This window comes from Camellia sinensis, chromosome 15 (genome assembly GCF_055761805.1).
Source record: "Camellia sinensis isolate YWXY chromosome 15, ASM5576180v1, whole genome shotgun sequence".
NCBI lineage: Eukaryota > Viridiplantae > Streptophyta > Magnoliopsida > Ericales > Theaceae > Camellia > Camellia sinensis.
Genome location: NC_138975.1, coordinates 115,497,101 through 115,524,013, shown reverse-complemented (window position 1 = coordinate 115,524,013; position 26,913 = coordinate 115,497,101). Strand labels below are relative to the sequence as shown.

At 35.2% G+C, this 26,913-nt stretch overlaps 2 protein-coding genes and 1 long non-coding RNA gene across 6 annotated transcripts in view; all 3 read left to right on the top strand.

Moving 5' to 3' along the window:
* The first annotated feature begins 2,586 nt into the window (after positions 1 to 2,586).
* Positions 2,587 to 5,091, top strand: LOC145812752 (uncharacterized). The gene is made up of 2 exons (XM_082907893.1): positions 2,587 to 4,385; positions 4,486 to 5,091. The coding sequence occupies exons 1-2, from the start codon at positions 3,349 to 3,351 to the stop codon at positions 4,925 to 4,927; spliced, it is 1,479 nt and encodes a 492-aa protein (XP_082764019.1). The 5' UTR covers positions 2,587 to 3,348; the 3' UTR covers positions 4,928 to 5,091.
* A 1,294-nt stretch (positions 5,092 to 6,385) lies between these two features.
* Positions 6,386 to 7,040, top strand: LOC145812677 (uncharacterized). The gene is made up of 3 exons (XR_014356122.1): positions 6,386 to 6,580; positions 6,660 to 6,866; positions 6,954 to 7,040. It is a non-coding gene; the product is annotated as an uncharacterized LOC145812677 (long non-coding RNA).
* Positions 7,041 to 19,040: 12,000 nt separating this feature from the next.
* LOC114269919 (ribulose-phosphate 3-epimerase, chloroplastic) overlaps positions 19,041 to 26,913 on the top strand; it is a 30,632-nt gene continuing 22,759 nt past the window's right edge. For 2 of the 4 annotated variants that reach the window (XM_082910346.1, XM_082910345.1), the window contains exons 1-9: positions 19,042 to 19,264; positions 23,227 to 23,340; positions 23,724 to 23,864; positions 23,960 to 24,073; positions 24,370 to 24,448; positions 24,857 to 24,966; positions 25,047 to 25,103; positions 26,100 to 26,169; positions 26,277 to 26,388. In XM_082910346.1, coding sequence (XP_082766472.1) covers positions 23,772 to 23,864; positions 23,960 to 24,073; positions 24,370 to 24,448; positions 24,857 to 24,966; positions 25,047 to 25,103; positions 26,100 to 26,169; positions 26,277 to 26,326 — 573 coding nt within the window. In that variant the 5' untranslated portion in view covers positions 19,042 to 19,264; positions 23,227 to 23,340; positions 23,724 to 23,771 and the 3' untranslated portion in view covers positions 26,327 to 26,388. Of the gene's footprint in view, positions 19,265 to 20,307; positions 20,309 to 23,226; positions 23,341 to 23,723; positions 23,865 to 23,959; positions 24,074 to 24,369; positions 24,449 to 24,856; positions 24,967 to 25,046; positions 25,104 to 26,099; positions 26,170 to 26,276; positions 26,389 to 26,913 lie in introns of all 4 variants that reach the window. The other 2 variants (XM_082910349.1, XM_082910347.1) reach the window with 2 other exon arrangements.

Genomic DNA, 26,913 nt, shown 5'->3' with positions numbered 1-26,913 from the left:
TAATAAATTATTTTAATTAATAGTCCATAGCAATTTCGTACGTAAGAAGGGGAAAAAAAAAAATTGGCACTTTGATGGGTAAGCATGTGTTTTGTAATACCAAATAATTGGTACGGATGGCCCGATAGATTCACATGGATAACTATCCAAAATGTAGTCCATACATTTAACCACCAACTTCAATTTAATTATCTGTAATTTTTTGCCATTATAAATTATTTCTGTAATTATTTTTTTGTTTTTGTATGTGTAAGAAAAAAAAGGAGTAAATAAATTTAATTTTTTTCTTACTTTTCAGAACAATCCAAAATGATCCAAAATCAAGTTTTCTTACTTTTCAGAACGATCCAAAATGATCCAACATGGAAACACTTCAAATAATTTTTCAGTTTCTAGTATCCAGATTTCAACTTTCAGTTGCTCAATAACACCTACAAAAGTCAGAGGTTTCATCTTGTTAAATTTCTGAGTCAACCCGATAATGTCATTAATTATCAGTTCCACTTGCACTGAAGAAGGCGAAAGAGGTAGTTGTTGTCTCTGTTGTTATCTCATGGACTCGGTTAAAGCTTCTAACATTCTTTACATTCTACCATCAAAGGATTCAATCACATCATCACTTCTTGTTCTCTCCATTTGCTATAGGTAAATAGAGCACTAATAAACATAGGCAAATAGCTCGTTTATAGTTTTGACAATGTTCAATTTCATTTCATGTCTAATTGTTTCAGACATGTCGTATAATTTCACATACACTAACACATGCTGATGTAATGCCCCTAATTCTGTCTAGGACATCTAGTAGCTTATATAGACTCATGTGTACGGTATAACTCGTGCTCTGATACCACTCTATCACGACCCAAACCCGCTACTATAGGTATGACCGGCCAGTAATCCTAAGATTACCGAAGGCCACTTAAATAGATTTACAAAATTAGGGGTTGGCGGAAGCAAATATCATAATTATTATGTCCATAGAGGTGTGCAGACATATATGCATGAAAAGAGTAATAAATTATTTTAATTAATAGTCCATAGCAATTTCGTACGTAAGAAGGGAAAAAAAAAATTGGCACGTTGATGGGTAAGCATGTATTTTGTAATACCAAATAATTGGTACGGATGGCCCGATAGATTCACATGGATAACTATCCAAAATGTAGGCCATACATTTAACCACCAACTTCAATTTAATTATCTCTAATTTTTGGCCATTATAAATTATCTCTGTAATAATTTTGTTGTTTTTGTATGTGTAAGAAAAAAAAGGAGTAAATAAATTTAATTTTTTTCTTACTTTTCAGAACAATCCAAAATGATCCAAAATCAGTTTGTTGTTTTAATTTTATAAGAAAGCCTCTATGCCCTCTACAAAATGGACGAGGGTTACTAGTTCACATAGGAAATAACTTTGTCATTAAGGTCCATAATGGCACAAGTTGGAGCAAATCAAATTAACTTATATTTTCCATAAATCTGAACAATTACATCACCAGGTTAAAAAAATCTCTCTCAATGTTGGCACCCTGTATTTTATATTGTCCAAATCAATCGCGTCACCCTCTACTAAATATCTCTCAACCTATTTTATTTTTCGCCACTAATTCGAAAGAATTAAGACAACAAGTATACTTCTTGTTATGTGTTTTTTAGATGAAGACAATAGAGCAATGACAACAAAGAACATTCACGTTGAAAAGATAAGAGTCTTCACATACGAAGTAAATGAGACACAATATATAACTCCACGTATAGATGAAATCTCAACTGTTCTGTTATACGAATAAAAATAAGTGAACAAGATTATTGAATAAAAAGTAATAATCAAGTTGAGACACAAATATATAGTTGATAAAATACAAATTGAATTAATGTTTCACCTCTACAGTTCCTTCAACCCTGGAAAATATAAATTTATAAAAAATTAGAGGGTTGCTTTTATTTGTGGCTTCTGCAAATTTTAATGTTTATTTTACAAGTACAATTCGATATATGTATATTGTTGATATTTTAATATTTATTGTTTCATTGAAGCAAGTATATGGCAACTGTTCCAATTATCTTTTACTGGGGGGGAAACATAATTCGGGATCCCGATGAAGGTGTGTCATATGATGCTGAGCCGAAAGGGATATATATGGTGCAACTTGGCACCACACTTGGCAATTTGGAGGAGATGTTCATGTCCAAGGTCGCAAGTTACGGGGAAACAGTCCGATTGATCTTCAAATGTAGATATCCTTATCGCCAGTGGCAAGCAACCAGCAAATACAAAATATTACCGATAAATGACGATGAGGCGTTGAACACCGTTTTAAGTATCGGTGGAACTTTCGAACCACCAAATTGTTTGGAAGTGTACATTCAAAAAGAGGTTGTACAGAATCTTCCGAATGTAACACAGATGGAATCGCATCCGTTCACTACATTGCTGACACATGGGGTTGACACGACAGCATTTCAGTCTCCTATGTATGAATCAAATGAATGTTATGCAGCTGGCTACACACAACAGACATTTCATGGCCATGGTGGAGAATCAAGTTCACATGGTGGATACGACACTGAATTTCACAATAACACCCAAGATGTGCCCACCTATAGCCATCATACGACTCCAGTTGAAGTTGCTGGTAATATGGCTGAAACGGTTAATTTTGTGCAGTTTGCTGACAGTGACATGTACGGTCCTGATGTCGCTCTAGACAATGATGAGAATGAAATGTGTGATGAAGAAAATTTATTGGGCGGATCAGATGATGATGATGATGAAGAAGATGATGTCGACGCTCCTGTTGATATTCAGAATGCCCCCATTCCACTTAGACCTGAAATCCCTTTCTTTGAAAACATTCACATGGGTGGTGATTTTGACATTAGTAACCGCGATGTCGTTCCCCGTAACCGAATCTGGAATGCTGAAAATCCAGAGTTGGACAAAGGGATGGTTTTCGTTGATAAGAAGCAACTCGTACATGCTGTGAAATTGTACCATGCAACAAATAATCGAGAGTACAAAGTCGTAACCTCCAAGCGAGACGTTTGGGTGTGTGCTTGCAAGCACGACTGTAGATGGTGGTTGCGTGCATCTCTTAGTAAGAGACATGGGCTTTTTGAAATAAAGCAGTATAGGGGTCCTCACCATTGTTTATACCCACGAACGAACAGGGACCACACAAATATTAGCTGCAGTTACATTGCTTCTCATCTTTTGGGACAAGTTGCGGTGAGTATACAAAATAAATGTTTACATTTATATACACATTGTTTATTTAAAGTGTTCACACCAAAATTGTGTCTTTAAAGTGTTCACACCAAAATAATCTGACTCATAGGTATTGTTGTATGCAGAACGAACCTGATATGCCCATTAAGAATGTCATCGAAGACATAAAAAAATCCATGAACTATACTATACATTACAAGAAGGCGTGGCATGCAAGGGCAAAGGCAATTCGAATGGTATTCGGAGATTGGGATGAATCATATATGATGTTGCCTAAATTCATGTATGCATTACAAACATCTAATCCTGGTACCATCGTGCAATGGAAGCATAGATATACCGGAAATACAACCATTATGCCCGTCTTCCACTTTGTTTTTTGGTCTTTCAAACCCGTCATCGATGGATTCAGACATTGTAGGCCTGTTATAACCATAGATGGTACATTCTTATACGGGAAATACACTGGTGTGTTGCTTGTAGCAACGATTGTCACCGCCAATGGCAAAGTACTACCGCTTGCATTTGCTGTTGTCGATAAGGAGAGTTTGGAGTCTTGGTCGTTCTTCATTTCAAATATCAAGGAACATATTGTCATGGACCGACAGGGAGTGACTTTGATATCCGATCGAGCTGAGAGTATTTTAGCTGCTGTGAGGCGGCATTGGTTGAATCCCTCGCTCCAATTTGTTGGATATCATCGGCACTGCCTTCGACATGTTTGTAGTAACTTTAACACTACGTTCAGAAATAAGGAGCTGAAACAACTTCTATGGAAAGCAGGAAGTGCTCATCAACGACGAAAGTGTAATGGTTACTTACAACAAATACAGGCTATTGACCAAGAAGCCATCACTTGGGTTTACAAGATGAATCCTGAGGAGTGGGCCCTTTCGTATGACGGTGGACATCGCTGGGGGGTATTGACTAGCAATGATGCAGAGTGCTTCAATAGCGTCTTGAAAGGTGCAAGGAACTTACCTATCTCAGCTATGGTAGAATTTACATTTCGGCGGCTTGTAAAATATTTTGACGAGATGGGAGCCCAAGCTGAACTAGATGTACGAAATGAGTTCCAATACCCTAGACAGATGCAAAAAACTATTGAGGATGGCATCGCAAGGGCAAATACTTTCAAGTTGATATCATATGACAGGTTAGTTTGTAATATAAATTAAATTATTGTTATTATGTTGTCAATTTAACTACACCTAAAAACATGAACTTCATTAGTTTCTACTATAATTTTTTTATAGGCCACGCCGCGTGTTTGAGGTGCAAACATCTTTTCGCCATGGACGAGGTCGCAATACACAAATTGTGCGGATGAATCAACCCACGTGCAGTTGTGGGAAATATGAGATACGACACTATCCATGTTCTCATATGCTCGCTGTAATGTCTGAATGCGGTGACAATCCATTCGAGTACGTTGATCCAGTATATAGGCTTCCTGTATACATGAGGGTTTGGGAAACTAAATTCAATCCAATACCGCATCAAGATTATTGGGCTGATCCGCAGTGGACTTTAATGCCTAATGTACTGCGTCTGCGACAAGTGAAACGGGGTCGTGCATCTATGTCTCGTATTCCGAATGAGATGGACATATCAGATAGGCGTTTGACCGCTCGTTGCAGTGAGTGCCAGCAGACAGGTCATGACAGGCGAACATGTCCGGCGCGACTTGGTCGATGAAGACTATGTAATACTTACATATTGTAATAGATCTTTTTGTAATTCTTTATTTGTAATAGATCATTTTCTTTTCTTTTGTAATTCATTATTTGTAAACGGGGTCATACATGTAATAGAACATTTTTTATTTGTAATAGATCATTTCTGTTGTTTAATTCTTTATATATTGTAATTGTTTTATTTGCTTGACGAAATTTACAACTATCATAGTTTTTATTCTCTACTTCATTGAAAATGTTTATTACAGAATTTTGTGAATTACATGTACGTAATTTACAAATTTTTTACTTTATTGCAAAACAAAAATTACAAAATCAATAATGAAGTTGTCGAATATGCCATAAATGTAACGAATTTTGTCAAATATGTCAAAATCAATAATGACGTTATGTCAAATATGCCAAAATCAATAATGAAGTTTTGAAAAAAAAAAATGATCATTCCATTTTGTTTGTAAATATTGACATACAAAAACTATCCACATGTTATTGGTCATTATTAAGCTTATGTAACTGATATCGTAAAATGACTTTGTAAAAGATTTTTATATTAGTCCAAAGCATAGATAACGATAGGTTATGTTGAATTGCTTATCATATTTAATGGGCACATAATATGCAAAATTTTGATTTCAGTTAATTGCTTCCATGTTAATGGCACACAAATTTATACTTTTAAAATAATGGACCACATTTATTTTTCAAGTCGTCATGTACATAATAATTTCAGCTTAATTGATATAGTTAAATTATATGCTCACCAATACAGTTTTTCAAAATGTATTTGTTTTTCAACTGTACAGGCTTCATGGCACATCTACCTGATGAGGTCCCCCTTTTGAGTCATCCACATCGGGCTGACAGTATATGGGAGGACCCGGTATGCAATAACGTTTGTTGGACTTTAAGCGTACAATGAAAATACACTGCATTTTGTTTTTCATTTCCTTCATAATGCTATAATTTAAAATACTCATTCTGTTATGCAGGACCAGTCACGCACCGTGGTGGCATGCCGACGGGGAGATTCCGGCCTGTGGGATCGTCCATTGGACCATAGAGTCTTGCAGTGTCTACTACGCGCGGGATTCTATGGTGTATATCGTATAGGCCATATCAGACTGGACCACCCACTCATTACTGCTCTCGTCGAGAGATGGCGCACAGAGACTCATACATTTCATTTCCCGACCGGTGAGGCCACCGTCACATTGCAGGACGTATCTGTCCTATACGGTCTACGGATTGATGGGCGAGCAGTTACTGGAGTTGACCCATCATTGACGACGGAGCAGTGGATAGCGCTATGTGCTGAGCTATTGGGAGTAGCACCTACACCTGCAGACTTACAGGCAGGTAGAGTGAGGGTGAGGTGGCTGTCGGAGCATTTTCAGGGCGATGTTCCAGATGATGCTGCAGATGAGTTAGTACAGCAGCATGCGCGAGCTTATATTCTGTGGCTTATTGGGGGGTACTTCTCCCTGATAAGTCACAGAACCTGCTCAAGCTGATGTATTTGCCACTGTTGAGAGACATTGACGTCATCGGCCAGTACAGCTGGGGCGCCGCGGCTTTGGCATGCTTGTATAGGATGTTATGTCGAGCCACTCAGGTGGGTGTGACTCAGATCGGAGGACCCCTTGTCTTGCTACAGGTTAGTAAGAATTTTATTACATGTCAATTCATATTTTATGGCATATATCAGTATTGTAATTGCGTTCAACCTATTGCAGATTTGGGCGTGGGAGAGATTGATTCGCATTGCCCCGGCTAGGCGGCAAGTAGTTGCTCCTGGTGAGGTTCCCATCGGGCAGGGAGACATGCAGATGCCGGCCGGACCTCGAGGTAGCCGATGGAGGGTTGACATGAGCCACGAGGTCGTATCGACCCACGTAGTGGTCGTGTATAGAGACCAGCTTGACCGGATGATAGACGGCGAGGTATCAAATTTAAATACCTAAATTTTAATTGTCATATGGACTGTATACGTTTATGACCGATTTTTAATAGACTTGTCGTTATTGTAGTTTATCTGGCAGCCTTATGCTGATGTCCTCCACACGCTCCCAGACTACTGCCGCCTAGGTGAGGATATATGGATGGCGAGAGTACCACTCATTTGTTATGATGTGGTTGAGTGGCATCTCCCTGATCGTGTCCTCCGACAGTTTGGTCGGGTCCAGGCCGTGCCGGATCGGTGTGACACCGAGTGGCGGTTGCATGCGACGGATAGACGTGGCCGAGCCAGCACTGACTGGAGTCAGCATCATATGCGATACATACAGTTGTGGGATGCCCGTCGCGACACTATTGTACAGGCTGATTGGAGCGATGGGGTCCTCCCCTCTCCTGACCCGTACATGTTGTGGTATCGGCGACATACACACCTACTTGTCGGTAATCCGAGCCACCTCTCCGAGGCCGGATATCAGGGAGTTGGGCCTTCTCTCGAGTCATTGGTGAGTAGCGTACTATATCTCCGATTATTGTTAATATCATAATTGATTATTTTCAGTCAACTATAGCCTAATATATCTATTTTTTTTACAGGTGGTTCGAGCTGGGAGGTCATATCACTTGGCTGAGGACGCCATTTTCAGACGTGATGGACAGCTTGGTCTGCAGGCCCTTGTAGAGATCAGAGAGTTATTGTACGAGGGGATCCAGCATGCCCATCGGGTAGATCGTCTGCATTTTGGGGACTACGGTGTACACACTGCAGCAGCTGCTCCAGACACATCAGTCCCGTCCACGTCAGTGCCTTCCAGTTCAGCGCCAGCCACAGCAGGTCCTTCGACTTCAGTCACCCCACCACATGATACCCCATACATTTCTCCATATTCCCCACACGTACATCTTACCCAGCACGCTGACCCTGACCCTGATTGGTCACCGCCCCGCTTCATACATGATGTTATTACCCCACCCACCCAGTTACATCCTACTTTTCTGGGGAGTACTTCGACCGCCCCCCGGTTCATGCATGATGTTGCTACCCCACCCACCCAGTTACCACATGCTTTTATGGGGACTACTTCGACCGCGCCCAGGAGTACACATGATGCAGTTCTCACTGACATCTCACACATTGATGATGAGGGCCATATTGAGCCCCCCCCCAGAGCGCGAGGGAGAGGTTATGGTCGTGGGGGACGTCGCGGCCGAGGTCGGGGTGCGGGCAGAGGCAGAGGTCGTGGTCCACCTACAGATCGTGATACAGTTGCACCGGACGAGGGAGTGGGAGTTTCACAACTCACAGCAGTATATGATCTACAGGCACAGGCAGGATCAGGGGCATCAGATGCAGGAGAGGGGGGGTCACACTCACACTCAGAGGCTCCACAGGCAGTCAGTGGAGGGCAGCATGCAGGGGAGAGAGTGCCAGATATTCAGAGAGTCTACCGTAGGAGACCGAGGAGGGAGATCCACGGTCGAGGTTGTGGGACTGGGGGCAGGTTAGGGCATTAGCGGTTGCGATATGGACTATATAGGTTTTTTTTTTTCTTGTTTTTGTTTGTATGTGTCAAACTTGTACAGCTGATGTAAGTGTCATACTTATTTATTCGCAATTATCATTTCACAATTTTTTATTCTTATTTATATTGATGAATCACACAAATCTGTTTCACATCTCTACCCCTCTCTCATTATCCGTAATTTAGGAGAACATAAATTACAAACGCGTTTGGTTTGAACAAAACGTGTAAAGAAGCTATAAAAAATATGTTTGTTCAAAGCTAAAAATAATTGAAATATCTCGCTTTATTGATAAGTCATGGATAAGCATTACAAATTGCATGCATTACAGAAATGCCCTGGGCGTTCATCCAAACAATTTCATTCATTATCATCATCATCTGACATCTCAATATCAGATTCATACATAACATCCATGCTCCAGGCGTAGTACTGGTGTGCATCATCCATTAACCCATCTTCGGCACGCTCATTTGCGGTCTTCATTAGTTCGGACCTCTGCAAACGTTGGGTCATGCGATTAACCTCGTCGCGGATACGATGCAATGCCCTTTGCAACAACTGTGGAGTGTCAGTTGGCATACGCATGGCTAACCGGCGAGGAAATTTAAGATTAACTTCACGGCATAGCTCAACGAGAACGTTTGCTCGAGTTTTGCGAAATTCCCACTCAGCTCTCATGGTATTGACGGTGGCACGTGAGTAACGCAAATTTGGATTTAATGGGTATTGAAATTCATCTCCATCTGCAACCCAATAGCGACCCATTGCTGAATATAGATCAACCACCGTATATGTCATGATCATATCGGTAGAAATAGCTGTAAAACTTTTGTTGTGGTATGCTACGATATTTATACCATATACACACATGGTAGCTGTGTGTATGCAATTTCCTGTTCGATCACATGCATGCCACTGACCTTATCCAGTGCATACAGCTGTCAGGACTCGACTTTGTGCAGTCATGAACGAATCAACGGCCTGTAGCATCGGCTATTGTGCCGCAGCTGCAGCGATGCCTGTGACTTTGTGCATAATTGCAATGGGCACAGTACGTAGGAGGTATGTGACTTTGTGCAGCGATGCAGGGATGCATCTGACTTTGTGCAGTGATATAGTGATGCGTGTGACTTTGTGCATCACTGCATGTGACTTTGTGCAGTGATGCAATGCTGCATGTCACTTTATGCAGTGATGCAGTAATGCATGTGACTGTCTTACTTTGCCATGCTTGTATACGTTGTGACTTTTTTCTTGACATTACGTGATGCATGTGACTTCTGCAGTGCAACTTACATGCTTTGTTTTTTCCGCACATTTCAGAATTCATCTAAATCACATTATTATGACTGTGAAAAGAAGCAGAAATGATATTATGTTGGTAAAAAAATATGATGGACGATTGTGTAATGACAATAAAAATCGGATGACTGTGAAGTTCATTAACTGAAAATAAGATAAAATATAGGCACCAACGTTCCAATCGTGTTTACCTAGCAGGTGACCATTTTCTTATGTTGGTGAGAAAAACAATGATAGTTTATGAACAATATTACTTGAATACAAAGAAAATTTCATTTTTCGATTTGATTTATAATTTCTCGAAAACACTTATACGTACTGAAATCGTCAATTCCAAGTGAATACTTATTGTATTACAAAAGTAAGCATGACAAAATAGTTTCATGTGCCGATGTGACAACTCACTGCATTTTGTTTTATTTGACAATGCACTGCTCGAATATGAAGGGATAGCATTGTGATTCTATGGCCTACAATTATTATTTTATCTTACAACCACGCTCGTGACTACATCACAGGTACACAAAGTCACGGGTAATCAAAATTACATGAAATGAATAACGTCAAATAATATCACGTGTATCACTTATTCCATAGTGCCCTAGCACCACTATCATGTCTATAAATACCCCAGTATGATGTTTGTTGAAGGCATAACAATAGTAATAGATATACAATTACTATTATTATTATTATTTTTAATTTTATTAACAATGTCTTCAAGAGGTGCAGGAAGTTCACACCGGCAAAGAAATCCGAAAGTGTGGCTGCTACCTCCATTTATGTATGACTACAAGAGCGAAAAGTACTCAAGTCCGAAGGATTATTATCCTGGTATCCGAGCAGAATGGGCGTTCAGGGTAACGGAGCAAGAAGGATTGTATAATGATCTACGTAACTTTGGGGCACCGGTACCTCATCGTCGTTCATTGACCATGGCTAGACGAAATGTGAGTGACTATGAAAAAGCAGTTAGCAGAATTAAGAAGGAGAACAACAGGATGTTGATGCGGAGATGTCGACATTTCATGCTTCAGCTAGCCACTGAAATGGCAGAAGCAAGCAACAGAGATTTGACAATGGTTGAGCGAAATAATGTCTTCAACAATGAAAAATATCTCTCTGACTACTACATGTCAGATGACGAATAAGAAATCAAACACCGTTATCTTTCATATGTTCGTTCCTGGAGTGTAAGACAACGTTCTTGTTGGTGTAACGTACGGATGTATTTCAAGTATTTTTCTTATGAAACTGAAGTTTATGAAATACGTACATTTATAAGTACACATTTATGAGTTCATGACTTTCTTTATTGAATTGCAATTTGTTAATGAATGTTCTGGATTAATTAATGGATTAATGTATGTTCAATTATGTGAATACTTAAAACACATAAAATAGATCAGGCAACTTGGAGAAAAGGTTCCCTTAACTGGGGCTGCTGAAATAGGGATGAAATTACAACGAATTTCAATCTCCATCAGGAAAGAAGAAAGAGTCACCTTCCAATTCTTGAAAGTCCAGTAAAAATTATGACTCCGGTAATGAAAGAGGGGTTGACAAAAAACTAAACTCGGTGAATCGAACTACCGCCTTCAACAACACATAAAACATAACAGGTAGGTCGGTGAATAGCTTCCCAAATGACAAGAACAATTCAAATAGTCATACTTTTCAATGAAATACAAATAGCGGGTCGTAAGCTTCATAAGCTTCATTTTTTCACACATTGAGTAGTCAAATCGTGGAGAGACTTGTCAGTATATGCAGATAGATTGTGAAGTCATGTGACCTGGTGCACAGTCTTCGGTTTTATTGATTTGTTTATTACAGTCACAACTCATCTCTTATTTACATATGTGGGATTCTCAACTCAGAAAGTCACATGGCAACAGTGAATTCATTGATTTACCTTATTGTCAGCCTGCCTTTATTTTGTCTGTATATGCAGATGGATTGTGAAGTCATGTGACTTGGTGCAGAGTCTTTGGTTTTCTCAATTTTTTGCTCGATTTTTTTTATTACAGTGACAACTCATCTGTTATTGATATATGTGAGATTCTCAACTCAGAAAGTCACATGGCAACAGTGAATTCACTGATTTACCTTAACAACAGCATGCCTTTATTTTGTCCTTATATGCAGATGGATGGTCTTTGTCATGTGAATTGGTGCACAGGCTTTGGTTTCCTCGATTTGTTGCTCGATTTTTTGTATTACAGTGACAACTCATCTGTTATTGATATATGTGGGATTCTCAACTTCGAAAGTCACATGGCAACAGTGAATTCACTGAATTACCTTACAGTCACCATGCCCTTATTTTGTTCGTATATGCAGATGGATTGTGAAGTGATGTGACTTGGTCCACATGCTTTGGTTTTCTCCATTTTTTGGTCGACTTTTTTGTTACAGTGATAACTCATCTCGTATTGATATATGTGGGATTCTCAATTTAGAAAGTCACATGGCAACAGTGAATCTACTGATTTACCTTACAGTCAGCATGCATTTACCTTACAGTCAGCATGCATATATGTGGGATTCTCATTTATCCGTTCATAATCAACTATATAAACGAGTAAAGGTGAAGACACAACCTTACAACTCAAGGTGAAGACACAACCTTACAACTCATTTCGCCCTACGAAATTATTATTCATTTGTTTTAAAAAATTAGCATGGCTACATGGTTCATAGGAGGGAGTGGGGGTCGCAGAGGTGGTAGGAACTTGCAAAGGGGTGAAAGTTCACGACGAGGAAGGGGAAGGGGAAGTGGCGATGCTGAAGATGAAACACCATTTCCTTTCTTGGATGCCTCTTGTGCTTATCATGATAGGTTTGGGAAGCGACATTTCGTCATGCCCAAGTACTATTGAGATCCATGTGGTTTGGTGGAGGATCCATCAGAAAATCAAACAGGATATGGTTATGCAAAGGCTAGACTTCTTAAGTGGCCCGCACTATTTATAGAGCGAGTGCAAAACGAAAGATTATGTCGGGAAAGAGGACTGAAGGTGCCAAAAGCACGTTCTGTTGAGATCCAAAAAGAAGATCTTGATAATGTTGATCGACTATGTCAAACACTAGAACGTGAGATTTCTCAAATGGGTCGTAGATTGGTCCGCGATATGCAGCTACTCATACTTAAGAAGGATGCCCAGAAGAACAAAACAGAACCAAATGTTGCGGCTATCAAGGCTATCATGGAGGATCCTGAACTTGTCTCTGACGCTGAGCTTTCGGATTGTTCAGACTCTGAGCCACCTGCCGATTTAAGCGCGAATTAGGTGTTAATGTCTACACTTCGGCAATATAACAACTTCCATTAATATGTAATGTCTGTGTTAGAGTAAGTATAACTGTTATGTTATGTTATGTTTATGTTTAAGTTTATGTTTATGTATTGTGTCTGTCAAATGTTACGGCTATTAATATGCAATATTAGGTCATGAATTAGGTGTTTCTCTATCTAACTGTTATGTTTATGTATTGTGTGTTCAGTTAAGAGTGTCCAGGATGTATGTAATGTGTGTTCAGTTCATGGTGTCCATAATGTATTTTTGTGGGAGAATTATGTCTGTACTACCTACGTAACTGAAAACTATTACATTTGCAACTTCAGTTATGTTGTTTTCATACCCGTAAGAGTATTTTGTAAAGTACTGACTTCGTATATTATGTATTAAGTATTATTACAAAAATGTCGTCGAGTTGCACAATGTGTGGGTGTGCTTCGAACTGTACAGCATGCATATCACATTCTAACCCATAACAAAATAAATTTAAATGAAAACGGGTACAAAACGGTTTTACTAAACTGGTTTACTAAACTGATTTTCTGAATTACATTCTCACCTTCTAACCCAAAACAAAAGAATAAATATATATTTATGTTTAAATGAAAACGGCTTTCGTAAAGCCAAAATAATTTTCTAAATAACACCTTCCAACCCAAAACAAAGACAAAAGAAAAAAAAAATTACATGAAAACGACTTTAGTAAAGCGAAAAAAAAAATAATTAATTACACAAAACAATAAGCAAAAAAAAATTTTACATGAAAACAACTTTAGTGAAGACGAAAAAAAAATTTTAATTACATTTTCTAAAACAAAACAAACACAAAAGAAAAAATGAAAAATGTAACATGACAACGGCTTCAGTAAAGCCAAATAAATGAACATGATTGGCTTAATAATATCTACATGAATATGATTTTGAAATTATATATATGAAAAATAGTATGTAAAATTAATATATGAAAAGAGGTTTTTTTTCATATTATGTAAAATTTATGAATTACACATTCTAAACAAAAACAAAAGAAAAAAAAAACATATTTTAACATGATAATTGCTTTATGTTTTTTCTTTGGTTTTATCTTGAAAATAGCGTTTTATTCCAACAAAGTTTATGTTAAAAACGGTGGGTGGGAAAATTATTTCTGTTAAAATCGCTATTAGAAATAGCGTTTTTTTTGGAACAAAATTTGAACTGAAATCGCTATTATGAATAGCGTTTTTCCTGCAAAAATTTTTTTGTTAAAATCGCTAGCGTTTTTTTGGAAATTTTTTTTTATTAAAATCGCTATTATCAATAGCGTTTTTTGCCAAGAAAATTTTGTGTGAAAAGCGCTGTTAAGAACAGCGTTTTTTATTGGGAAAAAGAATAACACTAGAAGCGCTATTTGTAATAGCGACTTATTAATCAAAAGCGCTATTTGTAATAGCGATTTTACTGTTCATCCACTTTTGCGGTCCTAACAGTAAAAGCGCGAATAGTAATGGCGCTTTAACTTAGTTTTGGAATCCTGTCAGAAGTTGGCCTAGTTTTGGAAATACAATACAAAAATGGCTTATATTGGGAAAAGACCCGTAGTTTGGCCCATATTTATTAAAATGAAAAAATATATATTTTTTTTAAAAAAGTGTTTGGACCCAAGAAGAACAATACATACAATATATGTGTCCTAATTTTTTTTTTTTAACCTTCTATATCTATTAGATTTTAATGAAATAAATAATTTTGCCTTAATTTTTTTACCTAGGTCTTTATCAGTTTTAATTGAATAATTTTTTCCTAATTTTTTTGTCCTAATTTTGTTTCATTAAATTGTTTTGTTTATAATTTTAATGATTATATGTGCAAATAAATTTTTTTATGGTTACAAACAAATAAAAAAGTTATAACTTATCGTTTTATCTATGAATTTTTATTTTTTTTTCAATATAAAAAGGATCTTATTTCCGAAATTCGCTTTAGGCTCCTTAAATGTCAGGACCCGTCCTGACCTTAAGCTACTACTTTAGGCTACCAACCAGCCACCATTTTTTACTATTGATAATCACTTTCACTCACTACTTTTGTAGCCAACAACTACCTCTTATAGCCAACAACTCTCTCTTGCCACCATTTTTAATTGTCAACAACCATATCCGGTAATCATCTATTTTCACTTGTTTTTAAAAAATATTTTTAGAAATCTTGTGTACCAAATATATTTTTATTTTTGTTTTTAATCAAAATTAATATAAATATAATACATTACTCAAATAAAAATTTTCAATGGAGCCTTCAATTTAAGCATGTCCATTCAATTACATAGTCATGTAATTATTTTAGAGAAATATTATATATCAATAATTTAGACTCACAAACTTAAGAAGTTATTGGTTGGTTTTGGGGTACTGTCACGTGGTGCTCCAATGGTGTTATGATTAGTGAAAAAAGTGGAGCCTACAAATTTGTGTTGAGAGATTAGAGAACCTGAGAGGGTATGATCAATTATGATTGGTGTGAAGCATGGCAACGTGGCATCTTAGGATCAACCAATAAATTTTCCACAAACCCACCCACAATAAGGTGACAAGAAAGTTGGGCATTCTATAATTAGGTATTATAAGTTGGCACTTATTGTGTCATTTTATTGTGGATCAAATTTAAAAAACTTTTTTAAAAATCTTAAACATTTTCTATTACTTTATTCTTTTCTTTTTTTTTTAAACTATATTCATTAATAAATAGAGAGATAACATTTGATGTTTATAAAAAAGCTCACGTTAGGCAATCTTTAGCTTTTCCTCAAAATTTTATTCAAATTTATAAATTTGAGTCGCACAACAGTCTTGAAAATTATAGTTAAACATTTGAGTCCCTTTTGATTTAAAGCAAAAATTTGAGTAAAATTTTATTTGGTATAAATTGAGTCCATGAGTGAAGAAATTTTTTTTTTTTTAAATTATTTAAATTTAAGTTTAATATAAATTTAAGTAAATGAAAATGTTCCTTCTCTGCATAATAAAAAATAAAAATAAAAATTTGGCAAGTTAAAAATATACTTTTTGAGATTTATCAAAAATATAAATTATTCCATTACATTCGGGAAATTACATCCAATCTCTTGAGATTTTCAATCATATAACAAATAACACTTTTCGTTAATCAACCTTTAACTAACAGAATCTATGATATCAGTAATAATTTTTTATTTTAAATACTTATATTAACCTTTACCTTCATTATTCCTCATTTTTTCTCAATTAGTAATACTATTCTTTCCCACTCTCAATTAACACTACTGTAATTATTGCCTACAAATATTTGGTGTGTCGCCGGGTGAGTTGAAAACTATCATAATGGCATGAAGAGAATGATTTTGTGAAATGTGGATTAAAATGAAAGTAGTATAATAATTTTCATTTTGTTACTAGAGGATATTTGGGTAATGAGAAATGTTAAAAATTCACAATAATTCACTTACAATAATATAGCAATAGAGTTGGATTCAATATAGTTAAGTGTGTGACAAATTAAAAGTTTACGCTTATCATGCCATATCATTGTGACTTAAATTAAGAGACTTTTTTAGGGATCGCGAATATTTCTTGTTGAGTAATTTTATTTTTTTATATTAGGTCAGTTGAATTGAAGGATAAATTTTCGCAATAAGACATTTGTAATTTCTAAAATATAAAGAGAGAATGTGTATTTTTGACAAATCTTTTGAGACATATTTGTAATTTATCGAAGAAAACTTAGGTCATAAGTCAAATTTTAAAACTGTTAGAATAATTTGACCATATTATTCTTACTTATCTGTCGATATGTTACTGTCAACATCACTTATTTATTCAAATATTATCGCTTTGTTTACGTATTTGTCCACGTGTCATCGTCATATTTGTTTATATATCACCTATCTATTCAACAGATTTGTCTATTTATTTATCTAATATATCTATATATTCAAATCACCACCGCCAACACCGTGTCAACAGCTTTACGGTGATTTTTGATGACTTTTTCTTGACCATTTTCCAGCGACAGTCTGATGATCTATCGGCAATGTATAGGATACCAATGGAAAAAATATTTTTCAAAAAAATAATTTGTCACTAAATAATTTCATCAGCTTGTATGGTTTTGATTTAAAAAAAATAGTTTTCAGAAAATTATACTTTTTATTTTTCGTATTTTAATGTTTTCAATGAATTTTTTTAATATTTTAAATAATTTTTTTTAATTTTAGACACACCTAACATAAATATATTTAAAAAGTATAATATTTGTGAAAAATCCTTTAAAAAAATCATTAAATACCAAAAACTACAAAAAAAAATAATAATAAAATTCAGTACATTTTTCATATTTTTGTGTATTTATGATTTTTTTAAAATATTTTTTCACAAATATTTTATTATTTAAATACATCTAAGTGAGATACATCTAAAAAAATTTAAAAAATTACTTAAAATTGAAAAAATATTCACCAAAAATAAAAATAAAAAAATGAAAAAAAAACTTAGGTTCTGTTTGCTAAGACTCTTAAAATATAATTCTACCCATTGATTTGAGTGTGTTGTTTGTTTGGAGCTTTTAAATCATAATTCTACGCTCATTTCTCAAAACTCAATTCAAAACATAATCATTACTTTTCAAAACTCATAACCAAACACATAACTCAAAACTCTTTTAAAAACTCAATTCAAATCAATATTTTAATTTTTTTTAATATTTTAAATATTTATATATTTTAAAAATATTTTAATTTTGTTAAGATTTTAAATATTTTAATATTTAAATATCTTACGATTTTTTAAATTTTTAATTTTTTGAATATTTTTAAATATTTTAATTTCAAAATATTACTATTTTAATTTTTAAAATTTTAAAATATTTTATAAAAATAAATTCAAACTCTATTTTATAAAAATATTTTTAAATATTTTAATTTTTTTGTTATATATTTGGTTACAATTTGAGTGTAGAATTGTGAAAGTAGTATGAAGTTTCGAATTACGTGTTTGGTTATGAGTTTTAAAAATAATTTCTTAATTGAGTTTTGTTTTATGTGTTTGGTTACGATTTGAGTGTAGAGTTTTTTTAAATTTAAAATATTGACATTTTAAATTATTTAAAACTTTTGAATATTTAAATTATTTAAATTTTTACGATTTAAATTTTTTGAATATTTATTTTAATTTTTTACTTATTAAATTTTTTAGATTATTTAAATTATTTAAATATTTATGATTTAAATTTTTTGAATATTTATTTTGAAAAAAAATTATTTCCTTTGTAGTATTTTCAATTAAAAAATTAATTAATGTTGTTTTCTGTTAATAATAATTTTTTTTAATTGAATTTTAAAAAGAATTTGGTTATAAGTGTTGATCAGAATTTTCAATAGTATAAAAGTAATGTGTTTTGTTATGAGTCATAATAATTTGAATTAAGTTTTGAAAACTCTTTCCAAAACTTATAACCAAACAAATTTTCTTACTTCACATGTCAAATCAAACTTTCAAAACTTAATTTCATATTCAATTCAAAACTCAATTCAAAAACCATAACCAAACAAATTTTCTACACTCAGGCTCCGTTTGGCAAGAGCTAAACGGGACTTTTTTAGCTATTTTAGCCACAAAAAACAAAATAGGCTATTTTAGCCACAAAAAACAAAATATCACATCCAACCCATAATCATTACATTATTCTCTCACAAAAAAAGTTAAAAAGCCAAAAAGCCCTTCCCAAATCAAACTTTTTAGCCCAGGCTAAAATAGCCAAAAAAGCCAAAAAGTCAACCCACTTCCCAAACGGAAGCTTAAATTATAATTTCCAAACTCACAAATTCAAAATACAACTCATACTCTCAAATCACATTTACAAAACTCTATCAAACTCTATCAAACGCAACCTTAATTTTTAGAAAATTGAATTCAAAAAATTGAAACAAAAAACACTGTTGTTGTTGTTGTTGTTGTTGTTGTTGTTGTTGTTGTTATTATTATTTATTCACGGCTGAAATTTTGGTTACAGGTAGAGACTAGAGAGACGGAAAACAAAGCACCGAACATCCTCTCGGTACCTAACCGTTAACGCCTCACCCACCCATTCTTGTGAGAGAAAGAAAGATTTTTAGAGAGAGAGAGAGAGAAAATGGCAACAGCTTCGAGGAGTTCGTCAACTCTCGTCCAGTCCCAGATTAGTGGGTTTGGTGGAGGTCTTAGGCAATCTCGTTCTCATCCCAATTCTCTCACCTTTACAAGGTACTATATTGGGTTTTTCACATTTGATGATATCTTGATGCTACTTTGGATTTTGATTCCTAGTTTTTATATATATACATATATATGTGTATTCATATGGATACTAGTCCTATGGAGTTTTGAAGATTGAAACACCATATGGATTATGTCTTGATTTTCAAAACCCAGTAGAGAAACCAAATGGGTTCTTTTGACCTTGCGTTAAATTGCTTGGATTATTCAGCTGATTAATTGCAGTATGTAATAGTATTAGGTAATAATCAATGATGGTACACTGCATTTTTGGGGATTGATGAATTGTAAGCTATCATTGAGCAAAATCCACTCTACCCCTTGTGGTTTCCCATTGGAACACTATAACCCTACATAAATTGAACTAAAATAACTATTTTATTGGAAATTGCAAAAAGACTTGAACACCCTCACTACTATTAGCCCTGTCTTACTCCCTAGTCCCCATTGTAACTCCCAGCCAAAATCTTGGTTTTATTAAGATCCAGCAAGCCCATTGCATCATATGAATACACATTTGATTTTGGGTTTGAATTTCATCCCACTGTAACAAACCAGCCTGAATCATGGTTTTAAGATCCAGTAATCCCACTACATCACATGATACACATTTGATTTTGATTTGAAATTGCCATTTTAATATTGAAATTCAAACCCAAAGAAATTACGTATATATGTGATCCGTATGTATATATGCGTGTGTGTGGGTTGTGTACATGTATATTGTTTACTTCGAAATTCAAATAGCCTGAAGAGATTAGTTGAAAAAAGAAAAAGGAAGATGAAGATGACTCAGGTGCAGCGATCTACACTTTGTTTTGTTTTGTTTTGTTGATTTTTTTCCTTAAAAAAACAAAAACAAAAAAAAAAAAAAAAAAAGAAGAAGAAGAAAATACTTCTTTGGTTCAGACTCACCTCCATTTTGTTTGAACTTGCTTAGGTATGTTTCTATAATTAGTGATTTCGAGACGATTTTTGCAATGAATGTTGTAAATAAATGAAAGTTATTTGTGAAACCCAGGTAGTGTTAGAGTGGAGGTGGCAGCATGGTAGAGAGGTGCGGAATGGTAGCAGAGAGGTGGGAGAGGTGGCGGGGATGGTGGTGAGAGAGAGTGGATGAGTTAGGGTTAGGGTTTTCAAATGGGGAAGAAGAAAATGAAATGGAAAATTTGTCTTTTTACACTAAAATTTGACTTTTGACTGTTTGGTTTTCATGCCACAAAATAGGCTCATGTGACATAATTTCTGTCAATTTGGACAAAATTAATAACGGTAGGGAGGTAAAGTGCACGATGAGTCAAAATCACGTGAGGGCACTTTTGCATATATATTTAAATGTTGATAAAATGCCCTAAGCCAAAACCATAATTAGGATTTAACCCTTATCATTTTTACTTAGCAAAACCCAAAAAGTAGAATTGATGTACTGAATTTAGGAAATTTCAAGTGGAAAGCTTTGTGCTTGAAAGAGTCAAGTTCGTGGAGTGTGTTAACCTCTTACTCATTTAACACGTTTGTTTCAAATTGATGAGTGGTATTTTTGAGTTCTGCCCATTAAATGTTTGTTAATATACCATAGTAAACTGTACTTCAATGTAATAGTTGGTTGGGCCATGATTTTCTTCAAGATCTAGACAAACATTGCCACAGGACTTGATCCATGTAAAATAGCTGCATAACCCAATACCATCATACTTATGTGCATTATTAACCACTCTAATTGAATTTTACTTGAAGTCATCAACAAATTCTTAGGGCTCTTTAACCATTTTATGTGTTTTTTAAACATATTTAAAAAATTAGGGGTATATTGAACTCACTTCCTACGTGAAAATGTAGTTGCTAAACATGTTTTAGTAACCATGTGTTTTAGGTTCCTATTTACATTCAAACTCTAGTGAAAACATGATTACTAACCACGTCTCTAATAAAAAAGTGTGGCCAGCAACCACGCTTTCTCTGCACTTCAATTATTAGCAGACTTCTTCTCCAAATCTAATTTCAAAATGAGGAAATTTAGTAACCGTGCTTTCATGTAATTTGGGACTTAATAGCAGGAAACTCCTATGGGGTCCTTGCTCCAAACTTTAAACTCTTCTATAGGGCCCTCACTCCCCCACTCCCATTCCCACCTACTCCCCCACCTCCCAGCTTTGTGCAAATGGTTTGGGAATAAAGTGCGAAAGGTCCCTAGTTTTGTAAATAAGGTTTTGAAAAAACATAAAATGGTTAAAGAGCCAATTCTTAGTTGCGTGATGAAACAAAGGGGGAAATTTTTTTAATATTGCTCCCCTATATTTACCTTATATTTCCACTATTTTGGTGGTTGAAAGAGATGCAGAACAATATTTTTAAAATTTTCAATGAACATTTGCCCAACGTCAGTTGGCTGTTCGATAGTTCCATTGTAATGAATTCCTAAAACCCATAAAATTACACTTGTTTATCAATGTAATCTCCACAATTCTCAGACAAATTTGTTGACCTTTATGCTACCTCTTCAGTATAGTTGGTAGTAGTGCCTCTATCTGGGTGCAAATGGTACCAAAATTTGGTTTTACCCTTATTCCAATGTTTCCCATGATATATAAATATAATCTTTAAACATATGTTGCACAATCTTTGGTGTCCATGCAATGGAAAGTCCATACTCATTGTGACACAAATGTACTTGCTTCTGGTTGAAAACTCTTATTCTCCATGTAGTTTCTACGTACACTCTCCACATAATTGATTGCTTCTTATTAAGTTTTCTTTTTTGAGTTAACATATACTTTCATTCTCTTCCCAGAGGGAACTTGAATGCTTTTAAGAATCCCAACAGCTTTACTAAGTGGTATTCTTTGAATGATATTCCATTTTTTATTTGCTTCTAATATTATCCCCCCCCCCCCCCCCCCCCCCCCCCTTCCCCTTGCCTTTTTATCCTTTGGAATGGGAGTGGGAGACAAGGTAGGGAGAGAGAATTGCAAGTTAAATGCTACGTGTTTGAATATTACTTTAAAGGAGGGTTCCTACCATAGGACTAGTTAACATTTCGAAACTTCTTGTTGCTTTCATTTGTTAAGGTCTTTCTTCTAAGAAGCACGAATACAAATATAAGACATAGATACAATACAACAGGATACGGATTACTGACACACTGACAACATGATTATCAAAAAATCAAGACACTACATGGTAGGGACGCCACCAATTTTTTTTCGTTTTTTTGATTTGTATATATACGTAAAAATAATAACACCTTCATTTTTTTTGTTACAAATACTCTTATATTTTGTTGTGTCAAAATAGTAAGATATTTTTTTTCACATTCTATATATTTAAAAAACATGTGAATAAAATCTCTTAATATCTATTTTTATTATTAAAAAAGGAAAAAGAAAAAGAAACTCTATTCACCAACAATTTCAAAGTTTTAAGCTTTATAGTTCCACTTATAATTGAAAAATCTAAAGGTGGAGAGAGTAATAGGTATAAATAGCATTTTAATGTTTAGCTCTGTATCTAACCTCATATGCATTGATGGGTTTCTAATTCTTTCTACTAAAGGAGAAGAAATTCTTGTTACATCTCTCCAATTCTTTAAGCAGATGATTCCATCCAATCACTATGAACAATTAAATTCCTTGAATACTAAGGCCTCGTTTGGCAAGTGACTTCACTAAAAAAACTAAAAAGCCAACAACCCATACCAAAAAGTCAAAAATTCTCTTTTCTCTCTACTTTTTGCACATCTTTTCGTAAAAAGCCAAAAAGTCATCCCAAACCTACTAGTTTTTTTTAGCTAATATTTTAGCCAAATAGCTAAAAAGTTACTAAATTAGCCTGTTTCCAAACGAGGCCTAAGTATTCTTATATGTAGGTTTTAGTTACTGCTCATGATTTGTGCCTGATCTTGCACTACATTGCTTATATGTTTTGCTTTATTTTCTTTGTATGAATCCAAGGGAAAGAATCAAACTATAGTGAAGGCAAGCTCCCGGGTGGATAAATTCTCAAAAAGCGACATAATCGTTTCTCCATCTATTCTCTCTGCTAATTTTGCAAAGCTGGGAGAGCAGGTTTCTATTTTGTATATTTGATATGTGCTGTCATATTGTAAGTGCTAACTCAAGGCTTAAGGCCAGGAGTGTGATCCTTATTTTTAACACAACATGTTGATTATGTTGTATTCTACTGCATAAGCTTGTGTGCGTGCGTGTGTGTTTTACTTTTTCTATTGGCATTTGGAATTTGTTAAACTCCTTAGCAAGTTCAATGCCTAACGATAGTAACTCTACTAGTGATACCTTTCTCTCTGAATTTTCTTGTCATTTGATTTTGTTCAATCATGTTTTTGGGATCATTTTTTAATTTCTTTATTTATATTTCCTCATGCATTAATAATTTGAGATGTAGGTTGATTCTCCATGGGTGCTAGAATTTGACTCTCATATATATATAGGTAAAAGCAGTGGAGCTGGCAGGTTGTGACTGGATTCATGTTGATGTAATGGATGGTCGTTTTGTTCCAAATATAACAATTGGACCTCTTGTGGTTGATGCATTGCGCCCCGTAACAGACCTTCCATTGGATGTACATTTGGTAATTCTTCAATTTTTATGTCCTAGGTAATTTGTTGTCAAGTCTTCTTTCTTTGATTGGGAATAGCATTGCTAATGTGAACAAATGCATTGCAGATGATTGTTGAACCCGACCAGAGAGTGCCTGATTTTGTGAAGGCAGGAGCAGACATAGTTAGCGTCCATTGTGAGCAATCTTCCACCATCCATTTGCATCGTACAGTTAATCAAGTATGGCTTCATTGAACTTGAGAATGCATATCCTGTTTTAGTATAGATTTATCTGATTAACATTCATCAGATTTAGGTTTAACTTAATGTAATCCTAAAAGTTAAAAAAAAAATAAAAAACAGGAAAAGGAAAAAAAAAAATAATGAGTTATCTGTACTTCGAACTTCTAAGAGAGCCTCCTTTTCTGTTCATGTGTTGATATATTTGTTTTACATTTAATCCTAATTGAAGTTTGTTTTTTCTATTTCATTGCACTAGTTATCTCTTTTGACAACTCTGTTTTTCTATAACTCAGATTAAAAGTTTGGGAGCCAAAGCTGGAGTTGTCCTAAATCCTGCCACACCACTAACTACAATAGAATATGTCCTTGATGGTAAGATCTGTTTCTTTACGAAGGTAGTCCTTGTAGTGAAGTTTTTGAAGGACTACTCTCTGAGAAGGATTTTCTCTGCTGAGTATCCTTTTCACTTGATAGTTTTTTTTCTTTTCAGATACACATGACCAAAAACAAAATGAAAAGGTGATCATGGCGACTTTGGTTATCAAGACAAGAACTTAATTGTTATATAGACTGAGAGACAACATATTAGTAAATTAATTTAGCAAGATTACTTACCTTTTGTGCATACTAAATTTGATGTTGGCCAAACTGCCATACATTTTCCTATTAAAAGCTCCATGGAGAAGATATTAGTGTTAGAAAAGTCTTCATGTTATCATTTAGGTTAATATGGTCACATGGAATGGAATTGTCGAAATGATCTTCTTTGCTTGTTAACAGTGGTTGACCTGGTCTTGATTATGTCGGTGAACCCCAGATTTGGTGGGCAGAGCTTTATTGAGAGCCAAGTTAGGAAAATCTCAGATTTAAGGAGAATGTGTGCAGAGAAGGTATTGCATTCTCATTTCCAAGTGCAGTACTTTACCAGGAAAGGAAACAATAACATTTTTTTTTTCTTTTTGTTTTGCAGGGGGTGAACCCATGGATCGAGGTAGACGGTGGAGTTGGTCCAAAAAATGCATATAAGGTCCGTCATTCAAAATTATATTGTCCCTTTTCTAATGCGGAGATATGGCCTTAAAGTAGTGTTATCTTCTGGGTGGATTTTTTGTGTTGCCTAAGAATATCTGTGAGCAAGTCGAGCAAGTATTAACTTCTTGTCTACCTCAGTGCTGTTCTTGAACCCTTGATGCTCCAATAGTATGTGGCAGCTTCTATTTCCACACACCAAAAATGCTCAGTTGACGCACTTAGCGCATTTTTTAATTATGATTTTACCCCTTACTCAAATTACCCTTTTAGACAAAACCCTAAAATTCAATTTCGCACTACACCACCAACCACCAGCACTGCCACCCCCACGAAACCCCCCTCATAGATCACTCTCTCGCACACACGATCTAGCCCCTCTCTCTCTCTCTCTCTCTCTCTCTCTCTCTCTCTCTCTCGCGCGCGCGCGCGCTCAAGCGTGCTCTGTGCCAGCATAATGGAGAAGGGGCTGGGGTGGTCGTGGACGGTAGGGGAGAGGCTAGAGTAGTTGGGGGAAAGTGGGTCTAGGGTGGTCGTGGACAGTGGGAAGGGGCTAGGGTTTTTGGGGAAAGGTGGTTGAGGGGGTGAGGGTGGCAAGCAAGGGTGGGGGAGTGGTTAGTGTGGTCAGGGGATGAGGTCGGTGGTGGCAGTGCTGATTGGCCAGAGGTAGTTAAGGTTAGGGTTAGGATTTCTAAGATTGAGGATGGTGTTTTTCAGATAAATATGTGTCTTGAGCAAAAGCAAAATATTTGAATATATAGATGTGTGCATTGAGAAAAGATGTGCACCGAGACTCAAGAATTTAGACCACATTTCGATAAAATAAAATAAAATAAATCTCATCATGGCTTATTGGAATAGAACAAATCGTCTTACGATAATGTGTAAAAAAAAATTTCCAAAATCTCTTTCATCATTTATCTGTACGAGTGACAAATTGATGATGTGATCTATATAGCCATTTTGAATACTTATGATGTTGGCACTTTGGCAGGTGATTGAGGCTGGAGCCAATGCTTTAGTTGCTGGTTCTGCTGTCTTTGGAGCTAAAGATTATGCCGAAGGCATGGACTCATAGAACTTCTATGATAAGTCCTACAAAAGATAAATTTAATTCTTTATGACATAAATGTATTTTAGCTTTTTTATGCACTGAATGAATGTGTTACAGCTATAAAAGGAATAAAAACCAGCAAAAGACCCGAAGCTGTCGCAGTATGAAATTTGAAGTCCAAAAGCTCTTATTCAACTCAATATGCAGTTCATTTACCCTTCATTCTCATGTATGGTATTTCTCACTTTCTACAAATTACAGTATTTATTTATTTTTCCCTTCAGTGTGTAATTGAAACCAAAAATCATTGTCAAAATTTGAAGGCAATGCCAGAAAATGATGAGGAAAAATTTAATTAGAAGCAAAATCCTTAATATGAATGGATAGATCATACATCATGGATTCCCTCCAATTGCTTCAAGAAAAATCAAATTATTAAGCACCTGTTTGGTAGCATGTATATTTATAATTTATATTTACAAACCAAAAAAAAAAATTGAAAATCGTAAACAAAAACTCGTTTGTTGTCAATTTTTGTTTATAAAAACTTGAAAACAGTTTTCAAAATTTACTACATTCTTGTAACCACAAAAAAATTAGTTTCACTAGTTTAGAAGAAAAAAAAAAAAAAAACTATTCTCCTCGCAGATTCTCCTGTCACCACCCACCACTCATCACCCTGGTGTGATGTGGATTTAGGAAATGGTGTGTACTTAGATGAATGATGATGTGTAATTAGACACTCCTGAAAGTT

What these genes read in the sequence shown, in the direction of transcription:
- LOC145812752 (XM_082907893.1), top strand. Translation starts at nt 3,349, where the DNA reads ATGCAGAACGAACCTGATATGCCCATTAAGAATGTCATCGAAGACATA. An exon ending in AAGTTGATATCATATGACAG is followed by an intron (nt 4,386 to 4,485) that starts GTTAGTTTGTAA and finishes ATTTTTTTATAG; the next exon opens with GCCACGCCGCGTGTTTGAGG.